Consider the following 17666-nt stretch of genomic DNA (forward strand, 5'->3'; position numbering starts at 1 on the left):
TCAGAATTGGGGGACATTACCCCTATTCCAGTGTCAGCAGCAGACCCACTCCCCCTTAACAGTGCATCGTGACCACATTTTTTGCTTAATTTTTTTTTTCTATTTTCCTCCTCTAAAACCTAGGTGCGTCTTATGGTCCGGTGCGTCTTATAGTCTGAAAAATACGTTATGTATATTGGTCACATAACATATTTATGTACCTGAACAATAATGTAATACCAAAAGTGTGTGGGCTCGATTTTACTTTTTTATTTTCTTTTTTTTTGTAGAAAAATATGTCATGTTTTTGTTAAAGCTGACCCATTTCCAGGGTGGCATTGAAAGTTGTAGGGTACCCTAGATAAAAAATATTATGGGGACCCCCATTCCTCATCTGGACCCCTGACTTTATTCGACCTAAGTTCTAAATAGATCAATAGACCAATAAGGGGAGGGAGACAAGCCCACATATGGTGATATTGAAAGATACAGGTAGAAGGGAGTTATGGATTTGCTCATCTGGAAAGGTTGTGATTGTCACAACTCCAACAGCCAATCAATGTTACAGCTGCTGCAATCCCATTGGCAAATGAAGGTAAACCTCTTTTGCATATCGATCAGAAGAAAAAGGAGTTTGATGTTTCAGAGTAGACCGCGCTGCTGTAGAAAGGAAGCAGTTCCAGAGTGAAAAAGTAATTTCACAGTTTTTATTTTCAAAAATATTTTATTTTCAAAAATAATTGTGCTATGAATTTATTTTTGAAAGAGGGTTCAGTGTGAGCATGAAATATGTAATAATAAAAACTACGAAATTACTTTTCGAGTCTGTAATTTCTTCCTTCATACAGCAGTGGGGTCTACCCTGAAACGTCAATCTCATTTTTCTACTAAACTAAATAGATCAATAGAAGATATGGAGATAACTGACTAACTTCAAAAGAGAGAGACAGACACATCTTCTTTGCTTTGAGTCCCAGAGGTGAAATTTCAATTTTTCTACAGGCCTTCACTCCTCAGTGAAGATCCAAAGTCATAAATACCAGCTTAAAATATATATATATATATATATTATATATATATATATATATATATATATATATATATATATATATATATGAGTGATATACAGAGCTGCCTTTAGTAGGGAGGGTGGTTGGTGGAGGCTCCCAAGGTACTGGTGGCCCCAGGTCACTTGACTCTTATGCCCTACCAAAATTTCTGCCATGACAACAAATTAGACAGCTGACAACTAAAACGGCTATCTGATCTGATACTGATCATACTGACCACTAAATTTTATAATAGTTTTTATTTCTTTCTTTACTTCTCCTGTGAGAAGTCAGACCAAAATAGGTACTTCTTTTTACATTTATATGACTTACGAAGGGTCTAGTGAAAGAAAAGCTTGTGGTCAGTTATAAATAAGTCAGAAATTGATTTCTATAGAGTGATTCCACAATGTGATTACATGAGTGTCCAGGCAACTCTAAAAACAAGACTTACCAAGAGGATCTGCCTTCCCATCCTTGTCTGGGACAGTGAAGACTCCCACCACTTTATGCCCTTCTTTACGTAGATTACTGTACACTTCCTGGCCAAAGACACTCTGACCAATAAGAGCTAATCGTAGTTTGTTCTGGTAGTATACCTGTAACACACAATGACAATTGCAACATTCCTTACGGTTTTAGAATTATAATACAAGCAATTGTTTCTATAAGAAACAGCAATTAATATACAAGAGCCAGAGAAGACTAAACGACAATGAAAATATATGCATATACTCTACAGTGGAGTAAGCCTGATGAAGACCTCACACCAAGGTTGACACGCGTTGCTCCGTGCTAAATAAACTTTTGTCGTTATTACCATTATAGATTCCACCACTTTAGTGATATGCAGCATAGTGTCAGCCCCAGTGGTCTCCTTAGTGCCCCCTACTGACAAGACTAAAAGTTTTGATCCTCCAGGATCTATTGCTTATATTTCTACCCTATTGTGGATGTCCCAGCACTTCTGAAGAGGCAGCAGTTTATGCAGCAGCTATCCCCATAAAAAGAGGAAAAACAAAACGACCCTAAAAAGGTAGAACATGTAACACAATGGTGGACTAATCACTGGTGTTGCCTTCAGAATAACCATATACAAACTTAGATTTATAGGTGGGCACTCAATGCAGTCAAAGGTGAAGGATATGATCAGTACTGACACTGCTGTAGGAAAGGGATTCAGAAAATTCTGATTTATGGATTTAGGCATGGATATTTTCCCCTAGTGCACTAATGACTTATTGCTTTGTCCCATCGTTGACACACAGTTTTCCACAAACCTTGAAGGAGAAATCAGCTTTATTGTACAGAGCTACAATCTATAGAAATGCACAATTATACATCACCGATGGAAAATATAATGACACCCACAGTATATGATACTTATAAAGAGAAATAGATACGTTTAAAAATTAGGGATTTAGGGCAAATGAGTGTATTACAATACAGTAAGAATTTGGTGTTTTATCCAGATGCGAAACATACATCAACTGGGATCAGTATTGCTGTATGAATTCAGTTCTGATTCGCTTCATATGTATTCTAAAGGATGCTCTTACAGTATAAAACACATTGGTATGTATGGATCAAAGTTATCAAGTATTATTTTGCAGGTATTTACTTCTGATTTTAGGAAATACTAATATTTTTTCTAATCTTTCTGCAATATGGTTACATACCTATTTAACCAAGACATATCAACTTTTTACTGTTTCACCAAATGTTATCACATCTTATCCCAACCTAAAATGCCAAGTTTTAAAAACCAATCTTCAGCTATACCTCCAGCATAAAGAGCAACCTCCAGCTCTGTAGAGCAAGCAATCACTATGTGCTAGATGGATAAAAACCTGCCTATCATAACAATATACACCATACGGTTACCATCCCAGTCTAAAAAAAAACTCTTAGAAGGAAAGCTGCACGTAATCACAAGGTCGCTCTTATTTACATTAGTTACTGGGAGTGGCTGTTTTACTGGCACGATACGATAGGGCACACCTGGGCATTCATATAACAGCTATTTTAATTCCCGTATGTACCATATGTTCTAAAGAGTAGTGCACCTAAAAAAAAAATGGAAGTCATTAAATTGTGCAAATCCCCCATTTCAGGTAACACCAAGGTGATAACAACAAGCAAAGTATAGTAAACAGAGCATTAAACTGTCATGGTTAAAAGGTGGTCTATATGTTTAAAAATACTAAAGTGAACCTGCATTATTTCAATGTCTATCAGGGTTCCTAAAGTTAGAGAGCCTTCCCCGTTCGGTTAGATATCTTCAACACACTACTAAGCCTGTCATGTCCTACCTAAACCATGGTTACAGTCCATGGATCTATAGAGTACTAACCAGGCACATATACACTGCTCAAAAAAAAATAAAGAGAACACTCAAATAACACATCCTAGATCTGAATGAATGAATGAAATAGTCTCATTGAATACTTTGTTCTGTACAAAGTTGAATGTGCTGACAACAAAATCACACAAAAATCATCAATGGAAACCAAATTTATTAACCAATGGAGGCCTGGATTTGGAGTCACCCCCAAAATTAAAGTGGAAAAACACACTACAGGCTGATTCAACTTTGATGTAATGTCCTTAAAACAAGTCAAAATGAGGCTCAGTATTGTGTGTGGCCTCCACGTGCCTGTATGACCTCCCTACAATGCCTGAGCATGCTCCTGATGAGGTTGCGGATGGTCTCCTGTGGGATCTCCTCCCAGACCTGGACTAAAGCATCCGCCAACTCCTGGACAGTCTGTGGTACAACATGACGTTGGTGGATGTGACTCGCCCCCAGGGCCGTGGGGTACTCGGCAGCCGGGCCTTATGACTGGGGAGATCACGGTGGCTGGCCCGGTCCGTGACCCAGGGCGGTCAGTACAAAAAGGGGATATTTATAGGGGATTTGTCGTGACGCCACCTGTGGTATCTGGTGAGGATCACCAGCGCTGCGACAGTCCTGTGAGGCAGGTGTTTGGGCAGCTTGAGATGGAACGGCTCCCCACAGGTGGAGCAGGCCTCAGGGCAGTGTAGATAAAAGGAGGTGCGCTGGGCATTGTACTTTAGGAAGGGAAATGGCACCGGCGAAAGAAAGGAACGGAGGCAGCTCAGTGCAGTCATCCAAGATTTACTCACAGTTCTTAGACAGTCCACAGGTGCACTTTACTGGTGCAAGCCTCCCGCATAGCACTGCGTTCACCGGGCAGGGGTTCGGTCCTTCCTCAGGCAGCTCGGGTGTACCTGGCAGAACCCCACTTTCTTATGTACCTCTCTAGAGCGACTTCACGCTGGGTCTTACTCCCTCCTGCCCTGCGCTTCCCACTGTGAATCCTGTTCGGGTGTTGCGAGGTCCCCCCTGTCCGTCGGAGTTGCACAGACCTGCTTGACCTTACTTGGATTGGAGTGGGGGGGTTTGGCTTCTGGCTGTAGAAGTCAGAAGCCTCCGGTTTTTCCAGCCGAGGCCTGAAGCTGCACGACTGGGCCACGGGCCGGTCCCCTTCTTGCGGCCTAGATCCTCCTGACACTTAGCAGGTTTGGGGTGTACGGGTGCCGCCTGCACTCGCCGTACTCCCCTAGGATTCCTTCTGCAGAATGGAGCTTACTCCCTGCTCCCCTCCTGGGCCTCAGTCCTGGGCCCTTGTAGTGGAGCAGAGCTCCTACAGAGACTCTGCTCCCAGACTGTTCCTCTGAACTGTCCCTACTCAACCACGCTACTGTTAAGATGTCTACCTTTTATATATCTTCTGTATGAGTCCTCCCATAAACTACTTCCTCCACCCACACCCACTACTGGTTCCCCCTAACTTTGGGTTCCCCCCACCCCAGCCAGGGTCAGGGCTCAGCAGGAAACTACATTGCGTCTTGCCCCTCTTGCTGGCCTGTGGTAGTGTAGTGTTGGATGTAGGTGTTGGGGTACTGTGCAGCACTCCCTCCTTACCTGAGAGAAGGGAGACATCACACCTCTGGGTGAGGTGCAGTACCTCTGTGGAGACCGAACCCTCAGGGGCGCCACAGATGGAGCGAGACATGATGTCCCAGATGTGCTCAAGCGGATTCAGGTCTGGGGAACGGGCGGCCCAGTCCATAACTTCAATGCCTTCATCCTTCAGGAACTGCTGACACACTCCAGCCACATGAGGTCTGGTATTGTTCTGCATTAGGAGGAACTCAGGGCCAAATGCACCAGCATATGATCTCACAAGGGGTCTGAGGATCTCATCTCGGTACCTAATGGCAGTCAGGCTATCTCTGGCGAGCACATGGAGGGCTGTGCGGCCCTCCAAAGAAATGCCACCCCACACCATTACTGACCCACTGCCAAACCGGTCATGCTGAAGGATGTTGCAGGCAGCAGATCGCTCTCCATGGCGTCTCCAGACTCTGTCATGTCTGTCACATGTGCTCAGTGTGAACCTGCTTTCATCTGTGAAGAGCACAGGGCGCCTGTTCTGTGCCAAATGCGAAGCGTCCTGCACGGTCTTTGGACGTCGGGCCCTCATACCACCCTCATGGAGTCGGTTTCTAACCGTTTGTGCAGACACATGCACATTTGTGGCCTGCTGGAGGTCATTTTGCAGGGCTCTGGCAGTGCTCCTCCTGTTCCTCCTTGCACAAAGGAGGAGGTAACGGTCCTGCTGCTGAGTTGTTGCCCTCCTATGGCTCCCTCCACATCTCCTGGTATCTGCTCCATGCTCTGGACACTGTGCTGACAGACACAGCTACCCTTCTTGCCACAGCTCGCACTGATGTGCCATCTTGGATGAACTGCACTACCTGAGCAACTTCTGTGAGTTGTACTGTAGACACCGCCTCATGCTACTGTACCTCTAGGGGTGAGAGCAATGGCAAAATGAAAAAGTGACCAAAACAACAGCCAAAAAGGATGAGAACAAAGAAATGGTCTGGGTCACCACCTGCAGAACCACTACTTTATAGGGGGTATCTAGCTAATTGCCTACCATTTCTACCAGTTGTCTGTTCCATTTGCACAACAGCAGGAGAAATTGATTCACAATCAGTGTTACTTCATAACTGGACAGGTAGATTTCACAGAAGTGTTATTGACTTGGAGTTACATTGTGTTGTTTAAGTGTTCCCTTTATTTTTTTGAGCAGCGTATTTTGCCATATACAAGGAGCACAAAAGCAAATTAAAATCACTCATAGCCTTGCCAATAAGTTTTGCCTAAACAGGCTTCCTCAGGGGGCTGGGGCTATAATAGTGGATTTTTTGCATCCACTGTGTATATTACATAGCGTGTGTGTGTGTGTGTGTATGGCATCATGAAGATATAATTTCACTTCCAATTATATCTCTGGACAATACACTTCGTTTAAAAACATATTCTTTACTGTTTACACCCAAACCAGAAATGGTTGCAAAGGTAACGTCACAACAATGAGGGAGATTTAAGATAATTGTGCCAGAATACTGGCTCAATTTGTGCCAAAAAATGTCCTATATTCCTTTCTATTAAATGGATAAGAAAGTTTTTATGCCTCACTCGACGAGAGGGTTGAGGGTTTAGGTACCAAATTTTGGTGCAAAGTTACGCAATTAAATAGTAAAAAAAATTAAGACAAGTGTCTTAGAGTGCACCAAATGTAATATCCAGTAAGAGAGATAAATTTGGCAAATTTTCAGATTGCCCAGTCTGGGTTTACACTGTCTATATATTACAAGGGATTAGTAAATCTGTCTAATTTGCAGTGGACTACTATAGGGGGAAACAAAATTCGGTCACCTACTGTTAAATGATCCAATAGGACCAGTGCTGAGGAATCTCCACTGAACTAAGCGCAGTGCATGGCTCAGTGAATTCAGCCTGGAAGCTGAATGAATAAGGGTCTGTGCCCACGATGCGTTTTTCAAGCGTTTTTGCTGCGGAATTTTTGCAGCGTAAACGCTTGTAAAATGCTTGGTAATCCTTCCCCCATGGTCCCCAATGTAAATCCGCAATTTCAATGCCCATGCTGTGGAATTTTCCGCAGCATTTTTGATGTGCAGAAAATTCCGCGGCATGTCCATTCTTTGTGCATTTACACATGTGGAATTGCCTTCTCAATGCATTAGAAAACGCAAGGCAATTCCGCATGTGCAAAATGATTCAAAAATGCGTGTCAAATTCCGTACGCGTTTTTCCAGGAAAGGACATGCAGAAATGAAGCGGAAATTTTCCGCTTCATTTCTGCATCTTGGGCACATAGCCTCAATCTGCTTTATCACCTTAGTCGCTGCCGACAGTTTCGATGTAGAGCGCAGTAGTTGAGATGAGTTTGTCACCAGCTGCTGCACTCTGCACAGGCAGTTACTGAGATGGTAAAGCTCTCAGTATAATGAGGTGAGCCAGTCTCTTCCTGATTGACAGGTCCCTCCGTATTTGCAAAAACAAATCTCTCAATCAAACCAGGGAGGGTAGTGAGAAAATTAAAGGAGCCCTCCTGGAGACTCTTCTCCCCTTGAAAAAAATTAAAGTGCCAATTCATTTATTCAATGTTCACATACACAACTGTTGTGGAATTTGTCGTGTGAGCTTTGCCCGCATATTCAAGGTTGGATTGCCTTACCAGAGTACCAGGGGATCCTTCAGTAGGACCGGGCATGCATGACGTCACACAAGGCCTATTAATCAGGAGAAGCAATGGGGATGCCAGAAGGTAGGAGAAGGTTTGTGTGGACTTTGGTCTGGTGGCCATGGACTACCAACAAGGCCGCTGACCAGAGTCCTGCAGATTATTTTGCTAAATTCTACTTTTTGAGCTTAATCATGATTTTAACAATGGTAAGGGGGTTGACCGGAATATTAAAAATATCAGGCAATGAACTAAAATAAAAAAACTTATACTTACATGATAAATCCCCCTAACCCTCTTTGTTAACTGACCTGAAATGATAGCTTGGCAACCACGCACACATGAATGCTGCAGCCAATCACTGTGCTTATGCCATACATGCAGGCATCACAGCGGAGGCCAGTGATTGGCTACTTACCAGATGATAACAACAATATCAAAAAATAAACAAACAGAAGTTCAAGCTCATTTTCCTTTCTATTTGGCATATAGTTTAGATGGATATGACATTCTGGAGAGCAAGAGAAACATTTCGTTACGTACCTTAGGCTTCTCCACATGAAATTTGACATTAGTAAAATTCTATTGAGATCAATGAGGCGCCTAACTGAATTGTTTGTCTACATTTTCTATGAAAACATAACATAGTATCCCTAGTGTAAATGGAGCAGCCAGCTCTTTATGAGCTTGTGCAGAAGAAACATTGTATTGTCTATTGTTTGTGTTGTATATTTCTAGATTGCATTCATACATACAACATGCACTGCTGTCTGACAACATATGCAGCAACCACATCAGAGCGGTCCCTTCAATGCCTCGGGCTGGTCATTGTATTAGATGTTCCATCCTAGTATATATATATGTGCAGATAGATAGCTATTTATGTATAGACAGATCTATATGTATGTATATGTTTGTCCATATAGATAAATAGATCTATATGTCTGTGTATATATATAAATAGATCTATATGTATGTATATGTGTATGTGCAGATAGACAAACAGGACAGATCTATCATCTATATATGTATGTATAGCCATATAGATAAATGGATCTCTATGTATGTCTATGTGTATGCTTGTGCATATTGATAGGTGTGTGTGCATGTGTTGTGTGTATATAGCTGCATGTCAGGGTATGTAGTCCCAGCTCAGATCCATTCTAGTAGAGCCTCAGAGTGTCTCAATCATTGCCACATGGCAGGCACGTCCAAGGCAGATGGGATTACATACAACCCAGTGACTGAGTGCCAGCTGTATAACCATGCCAGTTCAGTGCCAGGTTACTCACTGTTGCGGTGGAGAACTTCCTGAAGACCTGATTGGCAGTCCACAGCATTTTTAGAAATGGTCACCCAATGCCACCTAGACAGCAGCAGAGAAGAAGCAATCACCAGCTACAACCCCGAGCCCCGGCTGACTGGAGACCTTGCAAACAACAAGGACCAAATCCAGCTAGGTCCAGCCCCCGCAACGAAACACCACCCCTTTCCCTGTCCATCATGACAGCTGACGTGGAACCCAGCTTACCGCAGCTACGCTTCACCTTATTATCAGGCCACGCCCTTCTGTCATTCAGGACACGCCTATCTGTCATGCCGGCCACGCCCACAGCCCAGAACCTGCTCTGCTGGCCGATGCTGGGGAGTTTCTGATGCAACCTCAATGGAGGCGTGTGCAGTGCTTGCTATGGGCAGGCTCATCTATCGTTTACCTCCTGCTCCTCTGCAGCTCGCACTACAGTGTACATTACAGGGGGTTACAGCTATTGCTTGATGTGCTGTGTGCTGCCAGATATTACCGGATTTAAAGGGAGCTGAGTGCAAAATGTGCAGTAAAGCCCCAGACATGGGGGCACTTGGGAGGCTATTAGCAATGTATGACTGTCCTGATATAAGACTGAGTTCACACTTGCGTTGTCAATTATGTTTTTCTATTTCAGCATAGGAGGAGAAAAATAAAAAACTGCTTGATCTGTCACACTGTCAGAATGGCTGAAGGAGTTTACCTTACGTTAAAGGGGCACAGGATCCAACGGGCCATTGGGCCCCGACCCCCCTATATGAGCAGTAGTTGTTACAATACACTCGATTCACTATCTACAAAGCATCTTTTCCATTATTTTACACTCTACCAATTATATTTTTATAGGTTGGAAGCATAGGTAAATTTGTAAATGAGGGTAAGATCATATTTGCATGTAGGTGAACAATGGGCCCCCCAGAGTCAAAGTTACTGGTGGGCCCTTGGCACCCCAGTCCAATTCTGTAAGAGGATTTCCATTTGCAGAAATAAAATTGATAAGGAAAAGTGATAAAATAAGAAAAGACGGACTTCCAGGGGCAGGGCATCCGGCATGGCCATGTGTTGCAAAGGCTTTCACAGGTAAAATCCTAGCCGTCCAGCCTTAAATGAATGAAGGGGAGAGAGGCCAGCCTTCCATCCCCTAATTTACCTGGATAGTCAAACGATAAGCAGCCCCAGACCTCCAGTGGAAGGCTTGCACAAAACTGTAATAAAGCATCACTCAATGGCCATCTTGCGCGCCATCTTGGCTCCCACTCCTGAGAAAAACGACTGATCGAATACTGATCAAATACTGATAGTGGGACCATGGCCTTACTCCGCTTACCACACCATCCAGAATCACATCCTAGCATTATGACTAGTGTAGATTGTATAGGCACCCCTTTAGAGCGAATAACGTGGGGGACCCATGGGATCGTGGCACTCTACACCCCATCAATTTCCCTTTACTTTGATGGTTTTATGTTAGGGTGTACAGCGTTTAACATGATTTATTTTATTTCTGCCCCCCCAATTTTACCCCAGGTTCATCTATGGTATGTTTTGTCCCGTCGCCCCCTTTTTTAGGACAGATTCTAGTAACAGCCCTTTGATTGGCAGAACAGTTAGTAGCGGGAGTCAGAAGATGGATATAAACCCGACATTCCTATCATTGTTGTCAGTGCCAGCCAGAGAAACAGATGGAAGCAGCTCCTTGCCCTCCCCCCCTTGGTTTTTACCTTACAGTCGCAGTGTTTATTAGTTAGGTGATCTCCCATCTGTGGCTGGGGGGACATAATTTGAACTCTAAAGTTTTTGGACTTTCAATGAGTAATTTTATATGTGATTTTTATTGGTTTTATGATATATTTTAAGGTTAATTAATATGTAACCTGTTAATAAATACCGCAGCCTTCACTCACCAAAAGTTATTCTTTTGTCGTTATTAGGTAATTCTTGGGGTTAATATGATATGGTGGGTAATAATAACCCAACAATTAACAATTGGGGGTGGTAGAGGATGCTATCAGGGACTTATAATGTATTGGGGGGTGGAAGAGGATAATAAGTACCTGATAGCATCCTTCCCCACTCCCCAATTCATTATAAGTCCCTGTATAGTGTTATCTCCCACCCTAATTCATCATAACGGTATACAGGGACTTATAGTGAATTTGGGAAAAAGAGTATTTAGCACAGGGACTTTGAATGAATTGGGGGAAGAGTGAAAGTGGCTGATTCATTTATATTTATTGGGCAGAGGAAATTACACTTAATTGGGGCACAATGCTGGCTTATCAATTTATATTTTGAATGGTGGGTGGCTAATTGTATATTAATGGTGTGGTACATATTAGTATTTAGAGGCCCAGTATGGGAGATTTTTTTTATTCAGGAGGCAAATTTATATATATAATATATGTGACCATGCTATTTTCAGAGCCTCAGGGCCATGGTGATCAGTGTGACAAGACAAACTGCGGCTGCAAAAAGTCGACATAAAGGTCTGACCAGATGGAGAAGAAACAACAGAAAACAACTCTAATCAAATGAGACATCAGTGGTAAGCACTGACAGGGATGGGCTGGGGGGGGGACAGAGGGGCATATGACTGCATGTGTGTCCATGACTGCGTGCATGTGCGCATGTCTGCGCAACATATGTGTGCGTGTGTGTGCGTGTCTGTGTGTCTTCATACTATATGTGTACTGGTCTATATAAATGTGCAAGTCTATGTAATTTATGTGCAGAAGTCTGTGTATATGTCTCTGCATGTGGAATTGTATGTATTTTTTTGTAAGATGCATGTATGTCACGAGTGTACCTAGGGTAGGGCGAGAAGGTATGTCATTTTCCCTGGGTGATTTTGGCAAGGGGCGCTATTGGGCTGCCTGATGCAGCTGTCCGAGGTGTCTGCATTTTGCCCCTGTAGTGGGATTCGGCCATTCTCTAAGCCGACTGTCAAACTAACAGCCGGCTAAGAGAAGATGTACCACGTCAGCTCCCAGCAATTAATTGTATTCGCGTCTTTCAGGCGCGTGTTCAATTGAAGCCTTGAATGTTGGCACTTCCAGGTCAGGATGATGTCAGCAGCATGATCAAGTCATCTGATCACACAGCTAACATCACTCTCCAGCTCCTCAGAGGCGCAAAGAACATTGGTGTGGTAAGCGCTCCAATGGAATTGAAGAAACCAAAGATTAATTGTAATTGGAGGAGAGGGGGGAATTTTTTATGTAGATCGTATTTGGAGAATCTGTGAGCAAACAGTATGGTGACCAACAGGGGGGAATGGGTGTGGAAACAGTATGGGAAGAAGTGGGGATCTGTGAGGAGACAATATGGGGAGCTGGGGGATCTGTGAGGAGACAATAATGGGGAGTGTGAAACATGTGTGGAAACATAAGGGGCAGGGGAAAATGGGTATGTAAACAGTATGGAGGATGGGGGGGATGTGTGGAGACAGTATGGAATGTGAGGGGACCGTATCGGGGAAGAAAAGTGTAATGGGGCACAGAATAGAGACTGGGTAGTGTGGGGGGGAGCGACATAGAGAGGGGGTAGCATGGAGGGACAGTATGCCGAGGAGGGGGCACAGTATACAGTATAGAGACTTGGCAGTATAGGTGGGGCACAATGTGTAAAGCTGGTGGGTGTGGACCCACTGTGCCACTGGCCGGACTCACCCTGGAGGGGCGTGACTATGTGGCTACCTGGTCTTCACTTCAGATGGTGAGGATGGGCTTGGGCTGCAGGGTAGCCACCAGGTGCCACTTCAATGTCCGGACCTGCAGCAGCTGACCCACGGGTCAGAGGAGGTATGCAAGGTACAGAGGGGCGAGACAGAAGCGTAGTCAGACAGTCTAGGGCCACTAAACAGAGAAAAAACAAAGACAAGCAAAATACCCAAATACCTGGAAGTAAATAGATAAATCGCACAGTGCATAAAAATAATGCTAAATAATAAAGGGTATCTAGTTAACATAAATTTTGATCAAAATAATGTAAAAGCCATCCCGGCACATCACGGCAACCCTTATGAGACAGTCCTAACTCTAATATTAAAACCTTACTATTTGTCAAGTGACATACATACGGATAAGGGCAGAGAGACTGAACCCCTAGTAGAAGCATGGACCTGAGAGGTTGAATGAACCTTTCAGCTCAGACAAAGGGCGGCCACACCCTTATATATACTGAAGCACACTAAACTACAAAGAAAAAACCTGGGAGTCTGAACTGAAACGTAAATTGATGTGCATGCAAAATGTAAATGCATGTTCACATAAGGCCACTAAACAGAGAAAAACCAAAGACAAGCAATATACCCAAATACCTGGAAGTAAATGGATAAATCGCACAGTGCATAAAAATAATGCTAAATAATAAAGGGTATTTAGTTAACATAAATTTTGATCAAAATAATGTAAAAGCCATGCCGCCACGTCACGGCAACCCTTATGGGACAGTCCTAACTCTAATATTAAAACCTTACCATTTGTCAAGTGACATAAGGTATGCGAGGTACAGAGGGGCGAGACAGAAGCGTAGTCAGAGGGGTGAGACAGAAGCGTAGTCAGACGGTCTAGGGTTGAGGCAGGCAGCACAGGTTCAGGATACAAAGCTGAGGAGTCAGGAGTGGGAGAACAGACAGGACAAGAACAAAAGCTGAGCAAGTCATGGGAGGAATAAACAACAGGACACCTTGACAGGAACTAGATGCTAACAGCAAACTGGAACCTAAGCTCAGGCAAGGTGTGGAGGGCGGTGCTGCCTGATATAGCACCTGCCGGTTGGTTACTGGCTGGGGAATCCAAACCCTGCAGGATTTGGCTGCACCCCCTATAGCCATGTTGAGACATCAGGTGATACCAGTGATTTTCTTTCCGCTGTCTCTAACATTTTGTCCTCCCTCTATCTAAAGCTGAAGCTGTCAAAAACTGAACTCCTTGTTTTTCCTCCCTTCTCTACTATGTCCAATATTGCCATTTCCGAGTGTGGTTCTTCCATTACTCCCCAGCAACATTCCCACTGTCTTAGAGTCATGCTTGATTTCATTCACCCCCTACATCCGATCACTCGCTTGCTCATGTCACCCACACCTCAAAAACATCTCTAGAATTCTACCTTTTCTTACCTATGACTCTGCAAAAACTCTTACTGTTGCTCTTATTAGTTCTTGTCTGGACTATTGCAACTCTCCATGAATCAATTTCCCTCTTACTAAACTATCCCCTCGCCAATCCATCCTGAATGCAGCAACCAGGATCATATTCCTTTCCAACCATTACACCGATGCCTCTATCCTGTGCCAGTTGTTGCACTGGTTGCCAATCGGCCAAAGAGTTCAATACAAACTTATCACTCTCACCCACAAAGCTCTCCACGGTTCAGCTAACTTAGATAGCATCAATGAATTCAAGTCTCCAGGTCAAGATGAATTGCATCCTAGAGTACAGAAGGAGATAACAAAGGAAATTATTGAACCACTTTCTGTAATCTTTGAAAATTCTTGGAGGGCAGGAGACGCCCCAGAAGACTGGAGAAGAGCGAATGTTATCCCTAACTTCAAAAAGGGGAAGAAGGTGGACACAGGGAACTATAAGCCTGTGAGCCTTACTTCTATACCAGGAAAGATCTTTGAACAAATTGTTACACCACACCGCTAGGTTCAGATATGGTCAAGACAGGTTACATGAATTCTTTGGAATCCTGGGGGAACCGTTACTCAGGGCTACCATAGACCATGTGCTACAGCTTCTCTCAGGCACACAGGGGTATTCACCCTCAGGCACAGACACGTAGGTTGTTTCACTTGATAACCAGACACACTTGACAAGAGTCCTCATAAACGGTAGAACAGTAGCATTTAAAAAGAAGCCGCACGGCCAGTGCAAGTTAAGTCTTATGAGCAACAGGCTCCAGTGACAAACAGTACAGTTTCCTTAGCAGCACAGAAGTTCACAATCTTCCCAGTAATACAGGACAGTACAGTTCTAATGCAAAGGCACATTAATAAACACAGCATTCTTTACAGCACAGTGAGATGGAGGAGGGGGGAGGGTTTGCTGAGGGAGATGATCCCTGTGACACCATTTCTTCCAGTCCTTATCTTTCTGCCTGACAATACTCTGCACTGCTAGTTCAGGAACTCTACCTGACCTGTGCTTAGCTTCACTCCTGACTTGAATCCTTTTCACTTGCAGGGGCGCTTCTGTGAGATACACACACCACCTTTCTCTTCGGCTCCAGCCAGACAGTAAACAACTTCCCCACAATCCCCCTGGGGCTCTGCTAAAACACTCCCCTTCTCCTGTGACTGTGTTAACCCCTCTATTTGCTGGATGCTTCTGGAGCACAACACTTCCTGTCTCATGTGCTTGTGTTACTTCTAATAGTTGCTGAATGCTTTTAAAGCAACAGCACTACTTCTGCATGTAAAACTCTGCAACAGCACTACTTCTGCATGTCACAAAATTATTAAACAGCATGTATGTAAGGACTTGGATAAGAATACAGTAATTAACCAGAGCCAGCATGGGTTTGTAACTAATAAGTCATGTCAGACTAACTTAATTTCCTTCTATGACAGAATCACTGACTGGGTGGATCTGGGAAACCAGCAGTAGATATAGTATATCTTGACTTCAGGAAAGCATTTGACCAAGTATCTCATAACATCCTTATTGAAAAAATGACCAACTATGGAATGGACAAGGCAACTGTTAGGTGGATTCATAACTGGCTTAGTGATCGGTGCTACGGGTCCGGGTGGTGGAACCTCTGTGCTTCGGTGCCAGGAGGGACCAGAGGGGCGTAACTAAGGGCCTACTTGGACCGACACAGGTCACACTGCGGCTTAGTCGACTCCGTGAACCAGAGAGGGACCGGGCAGGTGAACCAGGTGCCACTCTGGGACCGACCTTGTGTGAGAGCAGGTGACTCCCACGGGTCAGATGACAGGAGCTGACTGGTACAGTGGATGAGCACGGCAGGAAGGCTGATGGGTGGTCTGGGTAGATAAGCAGGCAGGTACGGCAGATAGGCCGACAGGTGCTCTGGGTAGGCAAGCAGACGGGTACGGCGGAAAGCCAGACAGGTGCTCCGGGTTGGCCGGCTGGCGAGCACGGCAGGTAACTGGCAGGTGCTCCAGGTAGGCAGGCTGGCGGGCACGGCAGATAACTGGCATGTGCTCCTGGGAGGCAGGCCGGCAGGCACAGCAGATAACTGGCAGGAGCTCCTGGTAGGCAGGCGGGCGGGCAAGACAGGTAACTGGCAGGTGCTCCAGGTAGGCAGGCTGGCGGGCACGGCAGGTTACTGGCAGGTGCTTCGGGTAGGCAGGCAGGTGGGCACGGCAGGTAACTGACAGACTGGCGGGCTGGACTGTTAGACAGACTCGTGGACTGGACTGACAGGCAGCGGGACCTGAGGGCTGAGGAAAGTGTTGGCACACAAAACAACAACCTTGCACAGGCACCTCCATTTTGGAGGAGGTGCCTTATATAGGAGAAGTCCTCCGGCCATTGGCTGGGGACTCTTTAGGACGGCACGCACGGCCCCTTTAAGAGGGAGGGAGCGCGCGCCCTAGGCACAGTGCCCGGGAAGCTGCATGCGGTGCGCGGCACAGCAGCAGAAGGGGAACAGGAAGACGCCGGACCGGGACCGCGGCGGTGAGAGGAAAGGCGTCTCTGCCCGGCAGGAGGCAGAGACGCCGATGCTACAATCGGACTCAAAGAGTGGTCATAAATGGTTGCATATCCAGTTGGAAGAATGTCTCAAGTGGGGCTCTGTCCTGGGCCCTGTGGTGTTCAACATGTTTATCAATGATTTAGATGAAGGAATTGAGGGTAAACTGATTACATTTGCTGATGACACAAAGCTAGGATTAATAGTTAATACTAGAGAAGAGAGAGAGAAGATTAAAAATATCTAAACAAACTGGAACTGTGGGCGGCAACTAACAGAATGTTTTTTAACAGGAAGACATGCAAAGTCCTACCTCTGGGCAAGAAAAATGAAAAAAACATATACAGAATGGGAGGAAAGGGGTAAGCAACAGCACATGTGAAAAATACTTGGGTATAGTAATAGATCACAGACTGAACATGAGTCAACAGTGTGATGCAGCAGCAAAAAAGACAAACACAATTCTGAGTTGCATTAACAAAAGCATACACTCTAGATCATGTGAAGTAATTATCCCCCTCTACTCCTCTTTGGTCATCTCATCTGGAATACTGTGTCCAGTTCTGGGTGCCACATTTTAAAAAATACATCGAAAAACTGGAGCAAGTTCAGAGAAGAGCAACCAGAATGATGACCGGTCTGCAAACAATGTCCTACGAGAAATGGTTAATGGATCTGGGAATGTTTAGCTTGCAAAAGAGAAGACTAAGAGGAGACTTAATAGCTGTCTACAAATATCTCAAGGGCTGTCACACTGTAGAGGGATCATCCTTATTCTCATTTGCACAAAGAAAGACTACAAGCAATGGAATGAAACTGGAAGGGAGAGGATACAGATTAGATATTAGAAAAAAAAATGTGACTGTGAGGGTGATCAATGAGTGAAATAGGCTGCCACGAGAGGTGTTGAGTTCTCCTTCAATGGAAGTCTTCAAACAGAGGCTGGATAGACATCTGTCTGAGATGGTTTAATGAATCGTGCATTAAGCAGGGGGTTGGACATGATGACGCCAGAGGTCCCTTCCAACTGTAACATTCTATGATTCAGCACCACCCTACATCTCCTCCCTCCTCTCTGTT

General features: G+C 44.6%; 1 protein-coding gene across 1 annotated transcript in view; it reads right to left on the minus strand.

Moving 5' to 3' along the window:
* ALDH1L2 (aldehyde dehydrogenase 1 family member L2) overlaps positions 1–9100 on the minus strand; it is a 96024-nt gene extending 86924 nt beyond the window's left edge. Inside the window, exons 1-2 of the mRNA XM_073651556.1 lie at positions 8905–9100; positions 1483–1627 (exon numbers count right to left, since the gene is read on the minus strand). Of these exons, the coding sequence (XP_073507657.1) occupies positions 1483–1627; positions 8905–8952 (193 nt within the window). The 5' untranslated portion in view covers positions 8953–9100. The remainder of the gene's footprint in view (positions 1–1482; positions 1628–8904) is intronic.
* Between the last annotated feature and the right edge of the window lie 8566 nt (positions 9101–17666).

Source organism: Phyllobates terribilis, unplaced genomic scaffold (genome assembly GCF_046119375.1).
Source record: "Phyllobates terribilis strain yellow unplaced genomic scaffold, ASM4611937v1 Scaffold_11__3_contigs__length_659146591, whole genome shotgun sequence".
In the NCBI taxonomy this organism is placed as follows: domain Eukaryota; kingdom Metazoa; phylum Chordata; class Amphibia; order Anura; family Dendrobatidae; genus Phyllobates; species Phyllobates terribilis.